This window comes from Xyrauchen texanus, chromosome 48, assembly GCF_025860055.1.
Source record: "Xyrauchen texanus isolate HMW12.3.18 chromosome 48, RBS_HiC_50CHRs, whole genome shotgun sequence".
NCBI lineage: Eukaryota > Metazoa > Chordata > Actinopteri > Cypriniformes > Catostomidae > Xyrauchen > Xyrauchen texanus.
In genome coordinates, this window is record NC_068323.1 from 24,046,217 (window position 1) to 24,069,708 (window position 23,492).

Below are 23,492 nucleotides of genomic sequence, written 5' to 3' on the forward strand. Positions count from 1 at the left end.
TATGGCTTAACCTTTCAGGCATCAGGGATAAGGACTGGGATAAGTTTTCTTACTCGATGCCCCGGTTTCGCCTTCTGGTCTCTTTGGAGACGCCATTAATACAGTTACCTCCAGATTCCAGGAGGCGAAAAGTCACGAGGAAGCCTTTGGGACAGTTTTTTCGTCGCCGCAGTCAGGGGCCACCCAGTCCCGCCCCGACTCTGCTAGGAGGAAGGCTCAGAAACTGAGCATGGCGAGTCTTGCTCCCCCTCGTAAGGACTAGGGACAGGTAAGCACAACTTGATTATTAGATTCCTTAGAGGTGCCCGGAGGCTGAATCCTCCTCGGCCAAGCCTGTTCCCCTCCTGGGATCTCTCAGTGGTCCTCTCGGTCCTTCAGAGACCCCCCCTTCAAGCCACTTGACTCAGTTGAGCTCATGGCCCTCTCCTTGAAGATGGCCCTCCTGATAACGCTAGCTTCCATCAAGAGGTTTGGGGACCTGCAAGCGTTCTCTGTCAGCGACACTTGCCTGGAGTTCGGTCCGGCAGATTCTCACGTGATCCTAAGACCACGACCGGGCTGCGTGCCCAAGGTTCCTACAACCCCCTTCAAGGACCAGGTCATGAACCTGGAATGCTGCCCCGGGAGGAGGCAGACCCAGCCTTTTCGTTGCTGTGTCCAGTACGTGCTTTCCATATCTATTTGGAACAAATGCAGAGCTTTAGATGTTCTAAGCAGCTCTTTGTCTGCTTCAGGGGACGGCGGAAAGAGAACGCTGTCTCCAAACAGATCATTGGGTCGTTGATGCTATCTCCCTGGCCTACCAGACCCAGGCCGTACCCGCCCCTTGTGGGTTCGAGCACACTCTATGAGAAGTGTGGCATCCTCGTGGGCACTGGCCAACGGCACCTCCCTAGCAGACATCTGCAGAGCAGTGGGCTGGGCAACACCCAATACCTTTGTGAGATTCTACATCTCAGGGTTAAGTCGGTCTTGTCCCGTGTTTTGTCAGGTCTGAGCCGGTAGAACTCGGTAAAACCGGTTGTTATGCTTGTATCTAGTGCCCTTCACCAAAGTGATCTAGTGCGCTCTCTCTCCCAGGTTAGCCACTAAGCTCTCACTTCCCGGACCCACTACAAGCCCCAAGTGCTTTCTACTGGGGTAGGGCTCTACAGGCCTAATTCCTTCTTCAGGCAACTCCATGTGATGTATTTTCCGTGGTACAGTCCCCCTGTCGGCGGACCCTCGTCTCCCTTGGGCAGTCCCTCTGCCTCCAGTCGCTGTGTTTGTTGAGCTCCTCCCTCACCAGCTAGGACCCACCACCGCGCCACTTCCACGTGTGGCTTGACAACAAATATGGCGTATTGGCCACATGTTATCTCCCCCCAGTCTGGGCAGGATGGGGTCCCTGCAGAGTCTTTTCCCCCTGAAAGAATAGGAACGGAAAAGATCGCCTTCCCCAACGCATTTCATAGTGTTAAGACATAGAGAGAGAAAATGCTGCAGCTGGCCGTCTTGCTCCCATGATTGTCATGTCACCTGTTCCCCCCTTAGGGGTGCTGGGAACCAAAGGTCTTTATATGCCGATACAGCCGCTTCTAGCATGCAGTAGCTTGCTTGCACCCGTGTCCGCAGTTCACGTAATACGGTCTAGTGCATGTCGTTTTTAAATTGGACCCCTTGTGTCACTACATTCGACACAACGTCTCGTTCGGTTACAACAGTAATCGTGACGTTTTGGGCTCAAAATCTGATCGCTCCATTTTTCAGTCTTTTGACTGATATTTACGATGCATTTGCTCTGAAATATGTTATTTTTTCTTTCTTTTTTTCATCAGATGAACCATTCCAACCAAACCACCATTGTAGCCTGGTAGATTCAAACTGTTTAATGGAAGTCAAACGCTAGTTAAAATAATCAAAGTTATTTTTAACTTTGATTAAGAATATGTAATCATTTTCAATTATATGCACATTTGTAAAAGCAATACATAGAGATAAACAGCATATCTATATTTATGTGAATCTATTTTTACTGTGTTTACTGATTTTGTGAATCAATTGAAATTTGAAATGGATTCACTGAAATGAATCTACCTTGCCAACTTGGGTTGTCACGATTATGAAATTAATAATCATTATGAAATTCATAAGTAATCATGAAACAAATAATTGCGATTATGAGGATTAATTGACTGTTTTATGGCATTCATGATAATTGTCAAGGTGTACATTATGTGTGTTATTCATATTTAATTTCATATAATAAAATAGGGATATATGATTACATTTAAAGCTTTATAAACTTGTGAATTACTTAAAATATATTTTAGATATCAAAATATTTGACTCTATATTATAACTCTCTTTTTGGTCAACTTTTGTCTTGGTCCATAACTTATAAAATATTTCTGTACAAAATTGTTTACTTTCATGGCATTTGTATATTCACTTAAAATTCCCTTATTTAGACACTAAATTGTGATTGGAATTTGAAGTGCAGAATAATCGTGGATCTCAAATTACAAGGTTAGATGAAATAACAGCGATCAGATGATTATTTAATAATCACAACAGGCCTATTGCCAACTCTCGCAAGTCGTGAAACAAGGAAAGATTGCAAAATCTGCATTATGCAAACATAAAAAGTGCATTAGGGGTGGGAGATATATGCACAATTTTATATCATGATATTATCATCGATGATTAAGTGATTTAAAAATGTATGAAATAATAACATAATTAATTTTTTATTTAAAACAATGTTCAAAGTAATGGTAGACAGTTCACATTAGACATTAAACATTTTATATTGCAAAGTGATTGCGCAAAGTTCATGTATTGTGAAGACACACAATGTCTTGAGTGTTAATAGGACAGTGATTTATATTTGGAAACTTTAATTTGTGATGACACATAATGTGCAGTGTGTTGTATTTACTGGTAGGGTTTGTTAATTTTCCCATGAACAAAGAGTGTTGCGTTGCACATACAAGCAAGTGCACGTTATTTCCTGTTTATGTTAGATTTTTGGGTGGTATTTCAGTGCTAAAACCTGTGTCCTATTCACTAACAACCCACAAAACAAATTAACCATGTGCTTAGTGCGTTTATACAGTGCGGCACAATTTAAATTAAGCCACTGAACTGCATTTACATGCACATTCTTAAACCAATTCTTAAACCGACAGATGCATCCCAATAGCCTGCAATACGCTTCCCTTGAATGTTCCAAACCCCACCCTTACAAAAAATCAAAACTAGCCCCAAACTTGTGCAAATTTACCGCTCGTTATTTTCTCATGCAAATGAGCTCGTGAGTCGCCACAAATGTTTGCCAGAAGTTTGCAGCTCTTCGCCGTTCATGGTGAGCCTCCATCAAACCTTTGGCAGCAATTGACAATTTTCTGCAAAGCTTATTTGCGTGTGAAAATTATCTGTGGTGAATTTTATGGCAAGTTAGTGGCAAATTTGCAGTGAACTAAAATTTTAGGAAGTGATTTTCTTATTTTTGGTTTGGGTTAGGCATTAGGAACTTAGGAAGAATCACTTTACTCTCTTTCCTCGGTTCACTTAATTTTAATGATTAAAATTATGCTTTTTTTTTTTAGCCAACTTGTGCAATTTCACCATCCCATACAATTTCTTATGATTTTGCCATTCTTTCTTACAATTTCATTATCATACAGCCATCCTGTATGATTTATTGACATTTTTGCCATCTCGTACTATTTTGTTACGATTTTGCAGATTTCGCCATCTCATACAATTTTGTATGATTTTGCTGTTTTGTACGATTTCAAACAATTTCGCCATCATGAAATACTTTGCAATCTTGTACGATTACTTAAAGTTTTGCCAACTCGTACTATATCTTACAATCTCCTCACCTTATTATGATTTTTTTTTACGATTTCACGATCTTGTATGATTTCTTATGATTACATTATCTCTCAGGATTTTGCCATCTTATGATTTCTTATGATTTCGCTATTTCTTATAATTTCTCCATCTAATATGATTTCTTTCAATTCCACTATTTTGTACAATTTCTTACAATTCCAACATTTCGTACGCATCTCATATGACTTGTGTGATATGATATGGGTGATTTAGCCATCTCATACACCCAAAAATGTTGAATTCTTTCTGCTGTGTTAGCTTGTTTTTGTGCTCCATCCTAATGTTAGTTATTCGTTCTGTTCACACATGCAACTACTGACCTTGAACCTGATTCGTTATCTCCTGACTCGTCCATTGCACCGAACTAGGAACATTTTCATATATTTTTTCAAATTTTTACACAGTTTTGTCCCGTGTGTTGTCAGGTTCAAACAGGTAAGTCTCGGGACAGCTGGCCGGGTGTACCGCTTGCGTATAGCGCCTTTCCCCTCCCTTGAGGTGAAGACGTGCACTCCTTCTCTCAGTCGTGTTCAAAAGTGTGGACCCTGAATGTCCATCCTCCTTAGCCCTGTGGCTGGTGCGTTTTCTGAGAAACTTGACACCGGCCCATTACGTGTGTCAATTAGGCCCTGTACTGGGATAGGTGCTCCACAGTGTCGGTTATCCTGTTGATAACACCATGTGATGTATTTTCCACAAAAGGGTTTCCCCGTTGGTAAACCGTGTCTTCCTTGGTCAGAGGCCTCTCTCTCCCCGGTCACTGTGTTTGTAATAACTCCTTCCCCTTCAGGTAGGATCTACCATGGGACCCTTCCACATGATGTGCTTCCGACTGGACTCGGTAAGACCATGTGACGTATTCCCACTTTAAAGCCCCCCCTCTCCGGGCAGGGTGTGGTCTTCCTCCTCTTTGGAGGGAAACCCCCCGACGTGGACTTTATATGGCCCCCAGCTGAATGATTTTGTTCCTTTTGGGGAGAAAAATGAGAAGAGGCCGAGGCTGGGTGAGCCGGTCCTTATTTTTTGAGCAGTCGACTTGTCCCCGAGGTGCAAGGGACCATTTGATGCCTTCGAGTGCGTTGGGGGTAGTTACTTGACGGCCTGGTGCGCTGGCTACAAGTCACACAGAGCTCTGCCCATCTCACACCGCCAGTCCACGTAACACAGTTCAGTAGTTGTGGCATTTTCAATAGGGACCCTTAGTGTCACTACATCAACACAACGTCGAGTGAGTGACAGAAGGGGAAAGTTATGGTTACTAACGTAACCTCCGTTCCCTGACTGAGGGAACGAGACGTTGTGTCCCTCCTGCCACAACACTGAACTACCCTGCTGAAATGGTTGGGACCTTGTCTCGGCTCTTCAGTGCGAAACCTGAATGAGTGGTTGTATTACAGCTCCTTATATACCCGTATGTCCGCGCCAATTTTCATTAGCCTTTTCTCAAAGATCAGACATGTCTGGGGCTCCCAGGAGTAACCCCTAGTGTCACTACATGGACACAACATCTCGTTCCCTCCTTCAGAGAATGGAGGTTACGTTAGTAACCATGACGTTTTGGGGCAATAGTTACAGTCTGCGTAGCCTCTCTTGGTCTAAACTGTCTTTTAAACTTGAGTCAGTGGGTTATTCTCAATATTCTCAATGATGATTCTCTTTAGATTCTCATTACCATAATCCACATTTTTTTATGTATTGCAGTGATGAGAATTATCATGAAAATTAACTCACTATGCAAAATATCTTAATGGTCCTAATAAGCGTCATTTTTTAATGCTATTGTGGCAGGGGGGGCATAGTCATGTGTCGGTCTGTAGGAGAGAGAGAGAGCGGTAGGCTCGTCACCTGGCTCATACTTATCTCTAACACCTGTCTCTCATTATAGTGATGGTGGAGGGAGACTTAAAAGACATGCCAGAGCATCAGACAGGAGGGAGAGTGACCTAAAGCACAACAGCCATAGCTTCTGGGAGTGTGCCAGATTTAATGAACATTGTTTATTTATAATGTTGGTTACCGTCGTGTGTATGAAAAGACTGCAAATTAAAGAACTGACCTTGAACCTGATTCGTTATCTCCTGACTCGTCCATTGCACCGAACTATATATTTTTTCACATTTGTATACGTATATGTATTTCTTTTGGTTTTGGGGTTTGCTCCAATGACACAACATATTTTAAGTTGTTATTGGTCTATAAATGGGATGATTGATGATTCGGCACATGCTAGCATCAGGTTCTAATGGAGCTCATTGATTGGCTGGGGTCGTAATCAGTGTTGTCTCGTCTGCTAATGGGACATCTTTAGTGTCAGAGCCTGGGGCTGTGCTGCACTGAAAATCACTGTTCATTACGAGCATTCACTCATTTTGGGAAAAGACAATGACCTTGAACAACAGTTTCGAGCAAGGTCAGTAATGGTGTGAATGTTGAATGCTATGAAATGTTTCAAAAATAAATTAAAAAACTAGTCTCTAAGAGTGTTTTAATGTGACCTTCATCTGTTATCTGTTTTAATATATCTGTTTTAATAAAAAATAAAAGTGCCCGAAGTTAAAGAAACACCCGAGAGCAGTTTTATGAGCGATTTAGAAATAAGTTCTGCATGTATTTCATAAATAAAAGCCAGGTGTCTTTAAAACTAATGCCTTGGAGATTTCAAAGCCGCTTCTCTAGAAGAACAATGCTGATATTGTCATGCTAGATCTGCTGTAACGCAGTGAACATGAGCAGATCATTGCGTAATTCACATCCTGTGTCATCACACTAAACAGTTATAGATGAACAGAGTGATGAGTGTGTTTGCAGCCATGCATTATGTCAGTCTGTGAGTGATGTCACATGCGTGAACTTTAGGTGTGGTGAGATTAGGTTCATAATCAGAGTCAGAGCAAAACACACACACACACACATCTTAATGAGGACGTAGGTTTTTAAAGCTGTATACACAAACGACTGTATAATGACAACAGACCACACCTACTAAACACTACCTCGAAATGAAAACTTTTGTGGAATAAAAAAAATAAAAGAGTATTTGCTTTATTTATTAATCGATTTTCCAACATCACTGAACAATGTTCAGTAAAGGAGTTAAGTGATAAAAAACGTTCTATATAATATTATTTCTGTTTTCACACTATTCTGAATATTCTGTGTTGACAAAATGTTATATTTTTCCATCTTCACCATGTGTTGTATACTGGAGCCATTTTTTTCCCTGAGTCAAAGCTGCCTCTGTAACCTAAACTAAAATGTCAAAATTATTCCACAATTGTAAAAGAAATGATAATAATGGGAATGACAGAGATCACATATTGAAGCTGCGACCGCAGAGACTTCAACATTGTTTAAAATGTGAAAAAATATAATCCTTACCAGACCGTTTGTCCTACTGTTGCATCCATCATAAGCAGGAAGTGTGAAATAGGTCCTCAGAGTTATAGCTGACAATGAAATTGTTTATGACAGCGTTTATTAAAAAAATCTGACAGAGTTGACGCAACATAAATAGACAGTTTTTATTGTTAATAACCCCCATTATTCCCTTTCCCCCTCCCAATCCCAAATCCCACCCTGACCCCCAACAAACATCCCTGTGGTTAAAGCTTAAGTACACACAAGAGAAAAAAAGAAAACATTTATTTATATATATATATATATATATATATATATATATATATATATATATATATATTTCAAATGACACATTTCCAGTTGTATTGAGAAAAAAGTTGTATTTATTGTTTCCCAAAACTGTATCTAATATGTACACTCCTCTTGTTTGTAGTTTGCTGAACAGATTGTAGGGCAGGTACTGTAATTCTCAGTCAGTGTCTAACGACTCGTGTGTTCAGATTACAGATAGTGTAGGCCTAGCTTGTCTATGTTAATGTCAAAATTACATCACAACATCCTCCCTTTCCCCTCTTCACTTTGAGAATATGCAAGTACTTTTCATAGTATTATGCTATATGTGGATGTGTATCTGTGTGTGTGTGTGTGTGAGAGAGAGAGAGAGAGATTGTTTTTTAAGGTAGCAGAGGCAGTTTGTGCAGTCTGGCCCTGTGTCCTAAGGACAACACTGTCTCTGTTAAACTCCTTATAGTCAGAGAATCATCAGGAAGCAACTTGTTTCCTCTCATGCCAAGATTCTGATCAGAGATTAGAACAGAATATATGAGCCAGACTGCACGCTACAGGCATCTTTACACTGCAGAGTTAATGTTGCTCTGTGCCCAGACTAAATGTACGGTACATTTGGTGACAGCAGGTCTAAGGTTTTGCTGCTGAAAAAATTAGATCCACTGCCCCCAGTGGCTGGAGATGGAAGTGCTGTTGAACGTATGAACACGTGTTAGCTCCTGTTACAATTTGAAATGTCCACAGAGTGGCGCCAAAAGAGAGTTGCATTTTTAGTTGTTAATGATTTTTGAAAGTCAACAAAAAATGCATATTTTATGAACACATCCCCACCTAGCCCAAACCCCAACCCAAAACCTCACCGTCAGTGTTCGTTGTTCATGGCCAAAATGTGTTGAGCGTGGGGGACGTCCGAGTAGGAAAGTCGTATTTATGATAATTCCAAATGTACGTGTAGGCACCATTTACCATTCTTCCAGATGTAAACTCACACATCAAATAGACATCTGGGTGATGGACGTGTTCTATCAGGGGATGGAAATTAATTGACATAGTTTTAAAGGATATGTGAAATGGTGGCGTGACTGGCCGGATTCTGACTGGGATGTTGTGTCGAAGAGATGCTAGATCAGCACTGTTCAGGGTCTTATGTAAGACTGACACTGGATCCTGAATGAGCCTCTGTTTGTGTGATTTTCCCATGGAATGTGCGGGCCGTTCCAGGTCCTTTTCATGCTGTAGGGTCTTTCAATGGCCAGAAATGAATAGCTTCAATCGGGTGCTTGTGTTTTGAGCTTACTAAGCACAAATGTTCCTGCCCGTTCGTCATCACAGAGAGTGTTAGCAGGACCATTAACATTAGTAGACTTTATAATTTTGCTGCCTACATTTTGGAACTTCCTTCATGTTGGAAAATGCCTATGACACTTTAAAATGCTCTCTAGGAAGGGAGCTCACTAGGTTGTGGAACATAACCAAATTGTGTCTAAGTATGTGTAATGTAGGGTTCGGCAAGTGTGTTCGCAAGCTTGTACGTGTGCTGTGTCTTTGCAAAGAGAGAAAAGAACGAAAATACTGAGAAAAAAAAGCAAGATATTCCAGCCTTCAGAGAGGATGAGTCATACAGCTCAGAGAAATAGAGGTGTGTGTGTGTGTGTGTGTGTGTGTGTGTGTGTGACAGACTAATTCTTTGTTTCTGGAACATGAAGAAATCACAGTCACAGATGAAAATGTTGGCTTGCTTTTTTGACTTGACTCTTGTTTGGGGTGTTTGTTTCAGAACCTAGCATGTGCTCTCCATTGTTTCACTTCGTTTAGGCATTGAATATGGCAACCACACTTGGATCCACACCAAAACAATCGGTCTGAGAATGATGCAGTTGAATCATTCAAGTTCCTGGGCACTAACATCTCACAGGACCTGAAGTGGGAGACACACATTGACTCCATTGTAAAAACAAATGGTAAATGGTAAATGGTCTGCACTTATATAGCACTTTTTTTAACCTTAGAGGTTACCAAAGCACTTTACACTGTGTCCCAATCACCCATTCACACACAGACTCATATACCAATGGCGGCAGAGCTGCCATGCAAGGCGCTAGCCTGCCATTGGGAGCAACTTGGGGTTCAGTGTCTTGCACAAGGACACTTCGGCATGTGGAATCGTGTGGGCCAGGTATCGAACTGCCAACCTGCGAGTAGCAGCCGACCCGCTCTACCACCTGAGCCACAGCTGCCCAATAAAAAAGGCACAGCAGAGGTTGTATTTCCTTCGCCAGTTGAGGAAGTCAGCCTGCCACATGCGCTGCTGATTCAGTTCTTCTTAGCCGTCAACGAGTCTGTCCTCTGCACTTCAGTAACTGTCTGGTTTGGTGCAGCTATGAAATAAGACATCAGAAGACTACCAAGGACAGTTCGGACTGCTGAGCGGATTATCGGGTGCCTCCTGCCCTCCATTCAAGAACTACACACTTCCAGAGTGAAGAAAAATCTCTCTGGACCCCACTCACCCAGCCCACTGCTTTTTTTTAAACTGTTGCCTTCTGTACGGCACTACATTGTAACTCCCAAGGGGAAGACACCGCAGAGACCACACCCCTCCCAGAGAAAGGGGGGTATTTCGAGTGGAGATCGAAATATGTCCCTTGTGGTTACCCGAGATGCGCATGGCTCATAGCGACTTGAGGTGCTGCTGACTCCAGAGGAGGAGATGGCAGGCGAGTTGTGACATGCGAGGGGAGCGTAAACCACCTTGGTGGTTGATATATTCTACCATTGCCATGTTGTCTGTTTGAGCAAGAACATGCTTGCCCTGGGGTGGGGAGGACTTTGTACTGGTATGCCTGACCCTCGAATGCAAACCGCAGGAAGGGTCTGTGTCAAGGTTGAATCGAGAAGTGGAAGTATGCGTCCTTCAGGTGTACCGCCGCAAAACAGCTGCTGTGGTGCTGGACCTGCCAAAGAGAAATGGTGGACGGTGGTCGTGGTGATGGCCATACACACCCAGGGAATGATGTGACCCAGGGAATGAGGAAACTGCTCTTTTGTTGAGTGTTTGGGTACTGTAGCTACTTGAGTGTGTGGCAAAACAAGATGAAACAAAAGATTCTCCTCCAGGCCCTCCACTGGGGATGGAGTGGTCTGTGTACCAGCTCCAGGACAGCAGGTTTTCTCATCCCTGGGTCGCCCGTCTCAGGGGCGCTTAAAAGTCTGCTTTTTAGCAGGCGGCCGTGAGACAGGTGGCATCTGCTTCCTGCAGGGGGCTCCACGGCGGGGCGGGGCCACAGGGGCGGGCCGAGGCAGAGCCGGTGCAGCCGCCACAGGGAGACACACTTGGTGACGCGCAGACGGGGTGCGGGATCTGTTGAATGGCCTCCGTCTGCTGCTTCACTGCCGAGAACTGCAGGGGGCCATTCAGGAAGCGTGTCTTGTCGGCCTCTCGCATCTTGACCAGGTTAAGCCATAGGTGGCACTCCTGGACCAGCAAAGTGGACATCGTCCGCAAGATAGTTTAATACAAAACTGAATTTGGCTACAAGTACAATTCTAATCATCAGGGACATAATTTGATGTTCCACTATATTTACAGAGATTGGACATTAACTTAATTGCCACCTGCTGGTGGAATCTCTAAACTGCAAGTGCAGCAACTTATAGACTTATAAGTATAGACTTTGCACAGAAAACAGACGTGGTATTGAAACGTCTAAGCGGAATGACCTCTTTCCTAGGAAAAAGTGATTTGCGCTATGCACAACTTCACCCACAGTTTGTGCGCACACACCCACACATAGCGCAATCACTTCCACCCACACCCACTTACGCTTTGTGCTGGCACGGAAATTGCACTTAGAATTAGCACGCTCACAGAAATTGGATAATATGTAAGCCAAGGTCGTTGCATGTAGCATAATTCTTGATCGATTCTCCAGTAAAGTTTAATTTACAATAATCTGTATCAAGTCAATTTGACTCACTCTTTGTTTGATATTTTAGAGCCATGCTTTCAAAAGTGTTCTAGCATTTTAATGCTTTTTTGATGTACTTAGTCATGTACCACATGACACACGGATGCCTTTCACAAACTATTAGACAACATCATCTTGCTTTAATGGCGTTAGAAACAAGATCCGGAGCTGCGCACACAGATCACAAAATATTTGATAACAATCAACAGATCATATTTACGATCATGAATGAGTAATTTTAGTAGAAAATTTACTTCAGACTTTACAAAACAGTAAAAAAAGTTACCAAATGAAACAATAATATCCACAATACAAGCGTTCTAAATACACTTGCAAACAGTAAAAACATGCAAGCTCACTAATCATTAAAGCTCAGGGCATGCTGGGAACACCAGCTTTGAAAAGTTAAACAAAATGTATTATTTTATTTAGCTTTGAATTTTACTCCAATAAGCAAATAAATATGACAAAGTTTTTTACTTTAGGACTTTTTGAACCATTGATTTAGACGACTTGTAAATGGCACCTAATAACCCTGTCTCTCTCTTTGTGTCTGTCTCTCAGGTTGTGTAGTCTGACACTGAAGAAGTTAATCGTTCTGAAAGAGTTGGATCGTGAGCTCAGTTCTGTGGTGATTGCTGTCAAGATCCAGGTAAACCAATACTATGTTACTATGGTAGTTCTGTGTTTGTGTTGTGCTGTGATTGAGATGTGCTGGAGTGTTACTGTGTCGCTTTACACAACACACCGTGGTAACAGAGCTGTTGCCAAGACGACAGCTTACTCAGTGGAAAGATGGGATTGACTGCAATAAGACTGTGGGGGGGCTGAAGCGGTGCATTGTGGGAAAAATTGAGGGGTAAATTCAGAGCACTTGAAGCCCTTAGCATTCCTCACGTGCCACTTTAGTTCTGAAAGAGGAAATGATATTGAGATGTATCACAATATATTGCATCGTGACATATGTATCATGATGCGTACAGTATCATATCGTGAGGTGGCTGGCAATACCCAGCCCTAATTCATAAAATGTTACCACTATAGTGCATGTCCAAGAAATATGACATTACTATGGGAATGTCCAAACTATGATTTTGCCATTGTTCATAAACAAGCAAAAAAATAAGTAAACATGGTAATATCATGGTACATGTCAACACACAATATTAACATGTTATATGTCTAAAAAATTACCATGGTAATACTGTATGTAAAAAGAAAAAAAAAAAAATATATATATATAGTCATCTTTGGTAATCATGTCTAGAAACCATGGTTTTACCATTGTACATGTCCAAAAATGGCTTACATACGTTACCATGTGTCCAAAAACATGATATTTCCATGGCACATATATATATAAAAATACATAATTAACATATTACATGTCCAAAAACAATGGTATTACGATGGTAATATGCCTCCAAAAACCCATAATATTACCAAAGATATATGTCCAGTCTATGGTATTACCATGGTACATTTATAACAGTACATGATTACCATATTACATGTACAAGAACTATAATAGTATGATGGAAATATGCCCAAATCATGATAATACAATAAATACATGTACATGTCCAAAATACTATGGTATTGCAATGATGCTATGCTGAAAACATGCTAATACCATGGTACATGTTCAAAAAGACATGATATTACCATGATACTTTTGTTAGTATTGGAGTAAAAGAGGAGCTATCAGTGTGTCAGTGATGTTTAAAGTGATCTCTTATACATCTTTTTCATACACATTCTTATTACATTCCAACCATTAAATGAGTCTGTCAGTTATTCTGTCAACATTAGACCTGATTCTTTTAGATAACATCAACTGCACCGGTTTCATCCACCCATCAAAGCTTCCTGATACATCAGAAAAGATTTTATCTGGTTCACAGGGTTTTTATCAGACGGTGGAAATTAAAGATTTACTATACAACTAAAGCTGCATCTTAGCTATTCAAATAACTCATGTTCTTCAAAAGAAAGGAAGACACACTGACAGACAGACAGACAGACAGATATCTCATTATCTCTGCTCTTGCTCATTGAAGTGTCCGCTTGAATAAACACTTTGAAGACCAGCCGGATGGTCCATTCAGAGTTCTTCCGCTTCTCAGAACTTGTTAGTGGAGTGAGACATTTTCATTCACTTTCTCTTTTTGTTTTGAACTCAAGAACCAGCAGAGTTGAATTTGCTTTTGAATAGAATCCTGAAGTGGTTCTGATCCACCAATCAGAAAATCACAGCCAACAAAGTGCGGCAAAAGAGCTCTGCAGTGGCCACACATGAATGATGCAGCCGAGATTTTAGATGCAGTCTCAGTCCTTTTGTCTTTTTCTCTGAAGTTCAAATACCTTATTGGTTCAAATCACAGTTTGTAATGTTGTGATTTACTTGGGGGCTGGTTGGTTTTGTTCTTGGCTTAGAACTCTTTTATTAAGGTTTTTTATGAAATCCCTATGGTGACAGTAAATGGGAAAAATACTTTTGGAACCAAGACACCTGAAAAACTTTTGCGATCACTGTTGCGATCTATAAGGACTGTTCAAACAGGACACTAGACAGAGCTCAACAGAATGTAACAGAACACGGGGATATCAAGATATTTCATTCTTCTCGAAATTGAACGCCTGTACAGAAGGCTAAAGCGTAGAGAAAAAAATGCATTTTCAAACAATAATGTATTAGTGTGGACATGGCCTTACACAGGGTTTTAAAATGCATTGTTTATGCTGTGAGATGCTGATAATAGAGCAAGACACAAAAAGACCTCCATCATCAGTGCTTGGCACACATCTAAAATTCTGATGCACAGTTTAAGCATTCGAATGTGCATTTTTATCTCACATTTTTACAAATATTCACATTTTTAAATGACATTGCATCGATCATTTCTCAAAAGATGATCAAATGGTGGATTTGAGTGTAATAGGGATTAAAAATAATTTCTATATAATCTAATAAAGATTAGCATAGATTGCATCTTATTAACATAAATCAGCATAATTAAGGTTGTGCTATTAAAATTAGGCCACGTCCATACTAATATGTTTTAATTTAAAAACACATAGATTTTGATATGTTTACACCTCTCATCCACTCTAGAATGGCATTTTTTCTCAGCCAAAATCAGAATGTTTTGAAAATGCTCTCCATTACTGCATATTTCAAGATGAGGTTAGGATGAGTTTGAGGTTTGGAAACACACAAAAAAAGATTTGTGTGGACATATCCTTAAAATACTTGTTTGTCATAATTGTTAAAGATTCTTAAGATTTGTGTCAATCCAGAAATTGACTTTCAGAAATAAACAGATTTACTGTTGATTTTTTTCAAATTTTACTCAGCTGTATTTATATACAAATAATATTAAGTCTTACCAATTTCTAGGGTTGGAAACCAGGAATTTTATTTCTAAAATAATAAATACCAAAACCAAATAATTTTCATGATTTACCGTTCCATTAACAGTTCTTTAATATGCAGTTTTCTGCCAATATGAACCGACCATCCTACTATTCTCAAGACTGTGTTCCCTGTGCTCCATTCAGTGGCTTTGCAACACCATTATTGGATCTTCAGAGTGAAACATACAGTGTGACCAGTATAGTCCAATTTCCAAACAAATGACTCTTATAAGCCAGTTCTTTTGATTCAAGGCGCAAAATATACAGTATTACCAATATAGTCCGATTCCTGAACAAATTACTCTTATGAGCCGGTTCTTGTGATTCAAGGCGCAAAATATACAGCATTACAATATAGTCCGATTCCTGAACAAATGACTCTTATGAGCCGGTTCTTGTGATTCAAGGCACAAAACATACAGTGTGACCAGTGTAGTCCGATTCCTGAACAAATTACTCTTATGAGCCGGTTCTTGTGATTCAAGTCACAAAACATACAGTGTGACCAGTGTAGTCCGATTCCTGAACAAATGACTCTTATGAGCCGGTTCTTTTGATTCAAGGTGAAAACATACGGTGTGACCAGTGTAGTCCGATTCCCAAACAAATGACACTTATGAGCCGGTTCTTGTGATTCAAGGCTCAAAATATATGGTGTGACCAGTGTAGTCCAATTCCCTAACAAATGACTCTTATGAGCCGGTTCATTTGATTCAAGACACAAAACATACGGTGTGACCAGTGTAGTACGATTCCCTAACAAATGACTCTTATGAGCCGGTTCATTTGATTCAAGACACAAAACATACGGTGTGACCAGTGTAGTCCGATTCACTAACAAATGACTCTTATGAGCCGGTTCATTTGATTCAAGACACAAAACATACAGTGCGACCAGTTTAGTCCGATTCCCAAACAAATGACTCTTGCGAGCCGGTTCTTTTGAATCTACGGCTTGAAACATTGTGCATGACCAAAGTAATCCTATTCCCGAACAAATTTTTATGAGTTGCTTATTTTGAATCTAGTGTACAAAACATCAGTGTAGCCCCATTCCAGAACAAATGAATCCTGAATAATGACTCTTACTGTTGGTTATTTTTAGTGAATGAAAAACTTAAATCAAGTATTAAAAGTTTTGTTAAGTTAACTGTTAAGCAACCTGAATCATTAAGAGGAATCACCACCAGAGAAGTCACATTCCTTAATTTTGTTTGTGATCAAACCATACCAATATGTGTTCTATTGGAAATAGGCCTACAGTTATCGTAACTCACTGAGTTCAGAACCGTTCTCCCTGATGATGGAAAAGAACTAAACTGAGTTCTTGAGAAATTTTCTGTCTTATTTCATCTTTTAATTGTCAAGCCATACTGGCGACTTTTCAATGTATGACTATCAGACAGTTTTCATTGACATCATAACATTGCACATTGATTATTATTTTACACCGAGCCTTGGGACTGTGTGGGCTTATTTATGATGTTTGCTTTAAAGTCTCGCCAAGATTAAATTGATTTGCTTGAGAAGTTATCTGTGGTGATTTGTAATTAATGTGTGTTTCTAAGAGACAAGATGAGATAAAACACTGTTGTCTGTTCATGTTGTCAGGGCTCAAAGCGCATCCTGAGGTCTAATGAATACATGCTTCCACCCAGCGGCCTCATGGAAACAGACCTTGAGCTCACCTTCTCTCTACAGGTGGGTCAGTGATGTGGTCTGGACCTATTTAAGGATTATTTTACATAGTAAAAATATTTACTCATCCTCATTTTGTTTTTAACCCATATGACTTTTGTTTCCTCACACAAAGCATTCATCATTTGACTCTAGAAGACTTGGAATATAGCATACAAGATGTATAGACAACTTTTATACAATAGACCAGTTATACAAATGTACATCTGGATATACACTCTTAGAAATAAAGGTTCCTCACAGTTGGACCAGCAAAGAACCTTCTTCTTATCAAGAATCAAATGTCATTTTCACTTTTCCTATGTTTCTTCTAAATCTCAAGGAAAATTGTTCTCAAGGAACAGTACGCTGAAATAATGTAATGTCTTACTCTCTCACTGTAGTACCCACACTTCCTGAAAAGAGATGCCAACCGGCTGCAGATCATGCTTCAGAGGAGGAAACGCTATAAAAACAGAACGATTCTGGGCTACAAGACGCTGGCTGTTGGCGTCATTAATATGGCTGAGGTAAAAGAATTTCAATCACATACTCACTTCGATCAAACCATTGTCCGGATCCGTCAGACCTCTTTCAGACAGGCCATAGACCTTATTCACATTAGCGTCATCTTTGATGGGAATGACAACAAGGCTGTGAGAGATTGACTTACAGTCTCTTCAATGGGCTGTACCGCAGTCTAAAGTGTTTTTGGATAGTTCCACGGACAAAACATTGATAAATTATGTCCAAGAGCATTCAGTATACAAAGAACTCCAGACAAATTTTTGTGGAAAATCAGATGTGATCTAGGAGCTTTACACAGCTTTAAACACCTTTACGCACCTTTCGTGCCTTTGAAGAGACTTTCCCTCACAGCCTCGTTGTCATTCCCATTCAAAATCAAAGATGGTAACATTTTACATATATATTTAGTTATTTAGTTGACACTTTTGTCCAAAGTGACTTGCAAATTAGGAAATTAGCTAGCAATTTGTCATACGACAGTCAACAATACTGTTCTCAGTGTAGCTGGAGTAGTATAGAAGGTTGCGCACAAGATACATTCCTTGAAGGATCTGCCTGTTATGTATGACTTCAACCATCCAAACACAGTTCTGTGATTTCTAGGTTGGAGAGGGTAGACAGGAGGATCTGGTGGTTCACTGTGTCGAAAGCAGTAGACAGGTCAAGGAGGATGAGGACAGATGATTTGGAGTTAGCTCACGCCAGTCGCAGGGTTACAGTTACTAACAAGAGGGAAATCTCTGTTCAGTTTCCTTTTTTAAAACCAGACTGATGTCTAATAATATTATATATTTGCCAAAGGTTTGCTAAAGAACTGTTTGCCTGTGGTAGACATCTGTCAATGGTTCACCATAGAAATGTTTGCCAATTGTGGCAAATATTTACTGCTTATTTGCCAAAGGTTCGCCAAAGAACTGTTTTCTAATAGTGTCAGATATTAATTGTTTATTTGCCAAAGGTTTGCCAAAGAACTGTTTGGCAATAGTGTCAGATATTAATGGTTTATTTGCCAAAGATTTGCCAAAGAACTGTTTTCCAATAGTGTCAGATATTTACTGTTTATTTGCCAAAGGTTTGCTAAAGAACTGTTTGCCTGTGGTAGATATCTGTCAATGGTTCACCATAGAAATGTTTGACAATTGTGTCAGATATTAATTGTTTATTTGCCAAAGGTTCGCCAAAGAACTGTTTGCCAATAGTGTCAGATATTAATTGTTTATTTGCCAAAGGTTCGCCAAAGAACTGTTTGCCTGTGGTAGATATTTGTCAATGGTTCACCATAGAAATGTTTGCCAATTGTGGCAAATATTTACTTCTTATTTGCCAAAGGTTCGCCAAAGAAATGTTTGCAAATAGTGTCAGATATTAATTGTTTATTTGCCAAAGGTTCGCCAAAGAACTGTTTTCTAATAGTGTCAGATATTAATTGTTTATTTGCCAAAGGTTCGCCAAAGAACTGTTTTCTAATAGTGTCAGATATTAATTGTTTATTTGCCAAAGGTTCGCCAAAGAACTGTTTGCCAATAGTGTCAGATATTAATTGTTTATTTGCCAAAGGTTCGCCAAAGAACTGTTTTCTAATAGTGTCAGATATTAATTGTTTATTTGCCAAAGGTTTGCCAAAGAACTGTTTTCTAATAGTGTCAGATATTAATTGTTTATTTGCCAAAGGTTCGCCAAAGAACTGTTTGCCAATAGTGTCAGATATTAATTGTTTATTTGCCAAAGGTTCGCCAAAGAACTGTTTGCATGTGGTAGATATTTGTCAATAGTTCACCATAGAAATGTTTGCCAATTGTGGCAAATATTTACTTCTTATTTGCCAAAGGTTTGCTAAAGAACTGTTTTCTAATAGTGTCAGATATTAATTGTTTATTTGCCAAAGGTTCGCCAAAGAACTGTTTTCTAATAGTGTCAGATATTAATTGTTTATTTGCAAAAGGTTCGCCAAAGAACTGTTTTCTAATAGTGTCAGATATTAATTGTTTATTTGCCAAAGGTTCGCCAAAGAACTGTTTGCCAATAGTGTCAGATGTTAATTGTTTATTTGCCAAAGGTTCGCCAAAGAACTGTTTTCTAATAGTGTCAGATATTAATTGTTTATTTGCCAAAGGTTCGCCAAAGAACTGTTTGCCAATAGTTGCAGATATTTACTTGATATTTGCCAAAGGTTTGCTAAATAACGTTTTGCCAGTGGTGGAAATTCACTGAATATTTGCCAATGGTTCGCCAAAGAACTGTTGCCAGCAGTGGCGTATTTTTTATATTTTCCAAAGGTTTGCCAAAATGTTTGAGATGCATGAGATTTGCAGGAAGCTCATTGAAGAACTGTTTGTCTAACAAAAAACATTCTTGACTAGACTCAGCAAGTTCACCACTACCAGTGAAATGCTGCAAACATTTGTGATATTTGTGGCAAACAGTTTTTATTTTTTATTTTATTTATTTATTTTTGGCATGGATTTTCCACAACTGCATATTTGCTGCAAATAATTTTTGCAAGAGGTTAGAAAGTATTCAATGACTTATCAGAGCTCAAACATGATTGAGTTTTCAGAATAATATAGTGGATATTCTTTCAGAGGAAAGGAATGAATGTTAACCTTTCTCTTTTGCATTTGCAAAATCGTCTCCATTTGGGGCCCACTCAAAGTTAATAATCGTTAGAATAGTGCCTCACTCGACCCTGACTAATTTATCTAATGTTCTTGAAAAGGTCAAACATTTAGGAGAATGTGTGTATTTTATGTACAGTATGTGCACTTGCCTTCACATGAGCGTAGGCCTACTGGTACTTTTTATTCAACTTTGAAGCTTCCTGAACTTTCAGAAAATGGCTGCAATTAATCATGACAGTTTCGCCCCCTCAAGTTTCAATTTCCTCTTCACCATCACCATATTCAATAGAGACTCAAGCCCCAAGAGTCCCAATTGCCCCAGTTGATTATGGGTAATTGAATGCAACCTTGACGTAGAGCGAAAAAGCCTTGAGATCAGAGACGTAGTACATAGACGTAGTTGAAACTGCACAACATGAACAGGAAGGCCAGACACTTTTGTCTGTTTGTCATTTATTTTTGTGTTTTATGTTTAAAGGTGATGCAGCACCCGACTGATGGAGGTCAGATTCTAGGTCTCCATAGTAATGTGAAGGAAGCATCAGTGCGTGCTGCAGAACTAAGCGTGTATTCACTGTCCAGTCAACCTATTGATCCTGAAGACGGCAGCGGACAGCCAGAGACAAAGGCCAAAGCTTCAGGTGACTCCCAGATTGTATCAAAGCATTATAAAGACTAGAATGAGACTTTAAAGGGAATATATAACTTGGTATGATTATGGTATTTTGGACATTGTTTAAAGTACCTTGGAGAACAAAAAATAAATATATTTTCCAATGGGATTAGAAAAAAAGACTTGATTCAAGATATATTCTCTGAAAACAAGTCTTCATATATTTTGCTGCTCAGGTATATTATTTTTGCTGTAAATATATTTTTCTCTTTTTTACTGAAAAACCATACAAAAATACTAATTAAGGAAATCTGAAAAAAACATAGTAAAAAAATAAATATACAGGGGAGGCAGGTGCTAGTTTTTTCTCAGGGTAGGTTTGTTTTTGATGTCAACTCCTGTAAGGCACATACCTTAAATTCTTGGCAACAAAAAATGTTTTGAACATGTCCGCCATTATTATAGTATGATTTTATTGTGTTCACTTACCTAAAAACTATAGCAAACACATAATGAGAACGTAATCAGTGAGTGGTTTTTTGTACAGTTATTACATTAACTATCAGATCCTAATGGGCAGTTGCATTAAACAGCAATAAAGAGTTCCCCTCGGGAACTGTAACCCGCACACACAAACACAAGACGAGACAGTCACAATGTTGGAGAAAACTAATCGGTTACCTAACGTAACCTCGGTTCTCTCTAGACGAGGGAACGAGTATTGCGTAAGCTAGCTTACGCTACGGGAAAGATTCATCTTTTCTGAGATATTGAAGCCAAAAAATTATCCTTAATTTTGTATCATTTGTCAACGCAGTGCAGCAACTGCAGACCTTGAGCAGGCTAGCTAGCGAGCTCATTGGTTGCTCTGCGGCAACTGCTGCAGCCTATAGATCGAACTTGGGCTGAACTCGTGTCCAATGAGAGGCGTCCGCGCTACTGCATCAAAGCCCGCCAAAATGGGCGTGACTAGAGTGCATATAAGCGTAGTCCGTGAGGCTGGAACCCTGGTTTTCATTGAATGAAGCGAAAGTCGCCGTGGCGCGAAGCACGCCGGCTACGCAATACTCGTTCCTCGTCTAGAGAGAACCGAGGTTACGTTAGGTAACCGATTCGTTCTCTTATGAGAGGTTCTCTCAGATATGCAAGCTAGCTTACGCTCACGGGAACCCATTGTCAACGCCGCGCGCTGCCAAGCATCCACTACATGAGCCCCGGGGTGAGGGGACCCGGGAGCCCTTGTGAGTGGGGAAATAATATTTGGCCGGCAAGAGTGCGGGCCAGTGTGTGTGTAATACATAAGCACATTGTGGGAAGGGAACGACAGAGCGGCGGTGCCGGTCTGTGTGGAATGAGTCCCATCAGTGCAGCTCACCAGGGGAGCTGTAGCGTATTAAACCGCTAGTAGTTTTGCCTGCAGGGCGGGCACTTCCAGATTATAAAATCTGACAAAGGTGGAGGGGAAGCCCAGCCCGCTGCCACACATATGTCGTGAATGGAAATCCCGCTGGACCATGCTCACGATGAGGCCATGCCTCTAGTGGAGTGAGCCCTAATGCCCAACGGGCATGGCAGGTCTTTTGACGCAGTATGCGGCAGCAATAGCGCCCACTATCCATCTAGACAGTGTCTGTTTCGAGGCGGCGAGACCTTTGGTGCGCCCTCGAACTAAACGAAAAGCTGCTCAGAGCGCCTGAAAGAGGCGGAGCGCGCAGTATACAATCTCAGTGCTCTGACTGGGCAAAGGAGATTGGCGTCGCGTCGCTATCGGATGCTGGCAGTGCCGATAGGGAAATGACCTGTGCTCTGAAAGGAGTACCGATCACCTTGGGAACATAGCCGTGTCTAGGCTTTAAAATGACCTTGGAGTCACTTGGTCCAAACTCAAGACACGCAGCACTGACAGACAGCCGTGAAGGTCTCCCACACGCTTGACTGATGACAGGGCAGTCAGAAAACGGTTTTGAGTGAAAGGTATTTCAAATCCACAGATTGAAGCGGTTCGAAAGGGGGCTTTCATAGTTTCGAGAACTATAGAAAGATCCCAGATAGGAACCGATGGGGGGCGCGGGGGGTGCGGGGGGTTCATCCTTCTAGCTCCCCTGAGGAAGGGGATGACCAGCTCTTTTTTTCCCTGTGACAGGCCGTGCAGGGGTTCAGCGAACGCCGCGACGGCTGCCACATACACTTTGAGCGTGGATGGGGATCTGCCCTTATCCAGCAGCTCTTTGTAAAAACACGAGCAGCGACGACACCCCACATGTCCGTGGGTCCAGGTCTCTGTCGATGCACCATTTTGAAAACACAGACCATTTTGATGCATAGAGTCTTCTCGTGGAAGTGGCTCTAGTGTGTATGATGGTGTTTATTACCCCTTCTGGCAGAGCGACGGGTAGTCGTTGATCACCCACGCATGCAGCGCCCAGCGCTCTGGGTGGGGATGCCAGATCGTGCCGCGAGCTTGAGAGAGGAGATCTGCTCTCACTGGGATGGGCCACGGCGCTGTCAGTGACAGCTGCGTAAGCTCCGGGAACCATGTCTGATTCTCCCAACGCGGGCTATGAGGAGCACCGAGTGACGCGTTTCCTGATCCTCTGCATTACCTGTGGCAATAGCGAGACGGGAGGGAAGGCGTAAAGCGGGCGGTTGGGCCAGTCCTGGGCCAGCTGCGTCCTCGCTCGAGAAAAATATTGGGCAGTGAGAGTTCTCTTCTGACGCAAAGAGGTCTATCTCTGCTCTGCCGAATATGCGCCATAACTTCTGGACTGTTTGAGCGTGTAGGGACCATTCCCCTGGGGGAATATTGTCTCTGGACAGTCTGTCTGGGCCGTCGTTCAGGTGGCCTGGCACGTCCGTCGCCCTTAGCGAGCGCAGGTGGCACTGGGACCAACTCAGTATGCGTTTCGTCAGATGGAAGAGGTTCCTGGATCTGACACTGCCCTGACGGTTTATGTAGGATACCACAGATCTGTTGTCCGAACGGACCAGGACGTGGTGACCCTGAATGACCGTACTCGACCGCTATCATTTCCAGACAATTTATGTGAAGGAGCTTTTCCTGAACTGACCATAGGCCAAAAAAACCGGAGAGCCCTCGCAGACCATATCTCTGTTTTATCACTCAAACCAAGATGGCAGCATGTC

The 23,492-nt window shown here is 41.2% G+C and overlaps 1 protein-coding gene across 4 annotated transcripts in view; it reads left to right on the forward strand.

Annotated features, from left to right (window-relative positions):
- Positions 1–23,492, forward strand: part of LOC127639840 (phosphofurin acidic cluster sorting protein 2-like) — a 94,826-nt gene that overhangs the window by 26,053 nt on the left and 45,281 nt on the right. For all 4 annotated transcript variants that reach the window (XM_052122113.1, XM_052122115.1, XM_052122114.1 and 1 more), the window contains exons 2-5: positions 12,060–12,147; positions 16,524–16,613; positions 16,994–17,119; positions 20,214–20,376. In XM_052122113.1, coding sequence (XP_051978073.1) covers positions 12,060–12,147; positions 16,524–16,613; positions 16,994–17,119; positions 20,214–20,376 — 467 coding nt within the window. The remainder of the gene's footprint in view (positions 1–12,059; positions 12,148–16,523; positions 16,614–16,993; positions 17,120–20,213; positions 20,377–23,492) is intronic.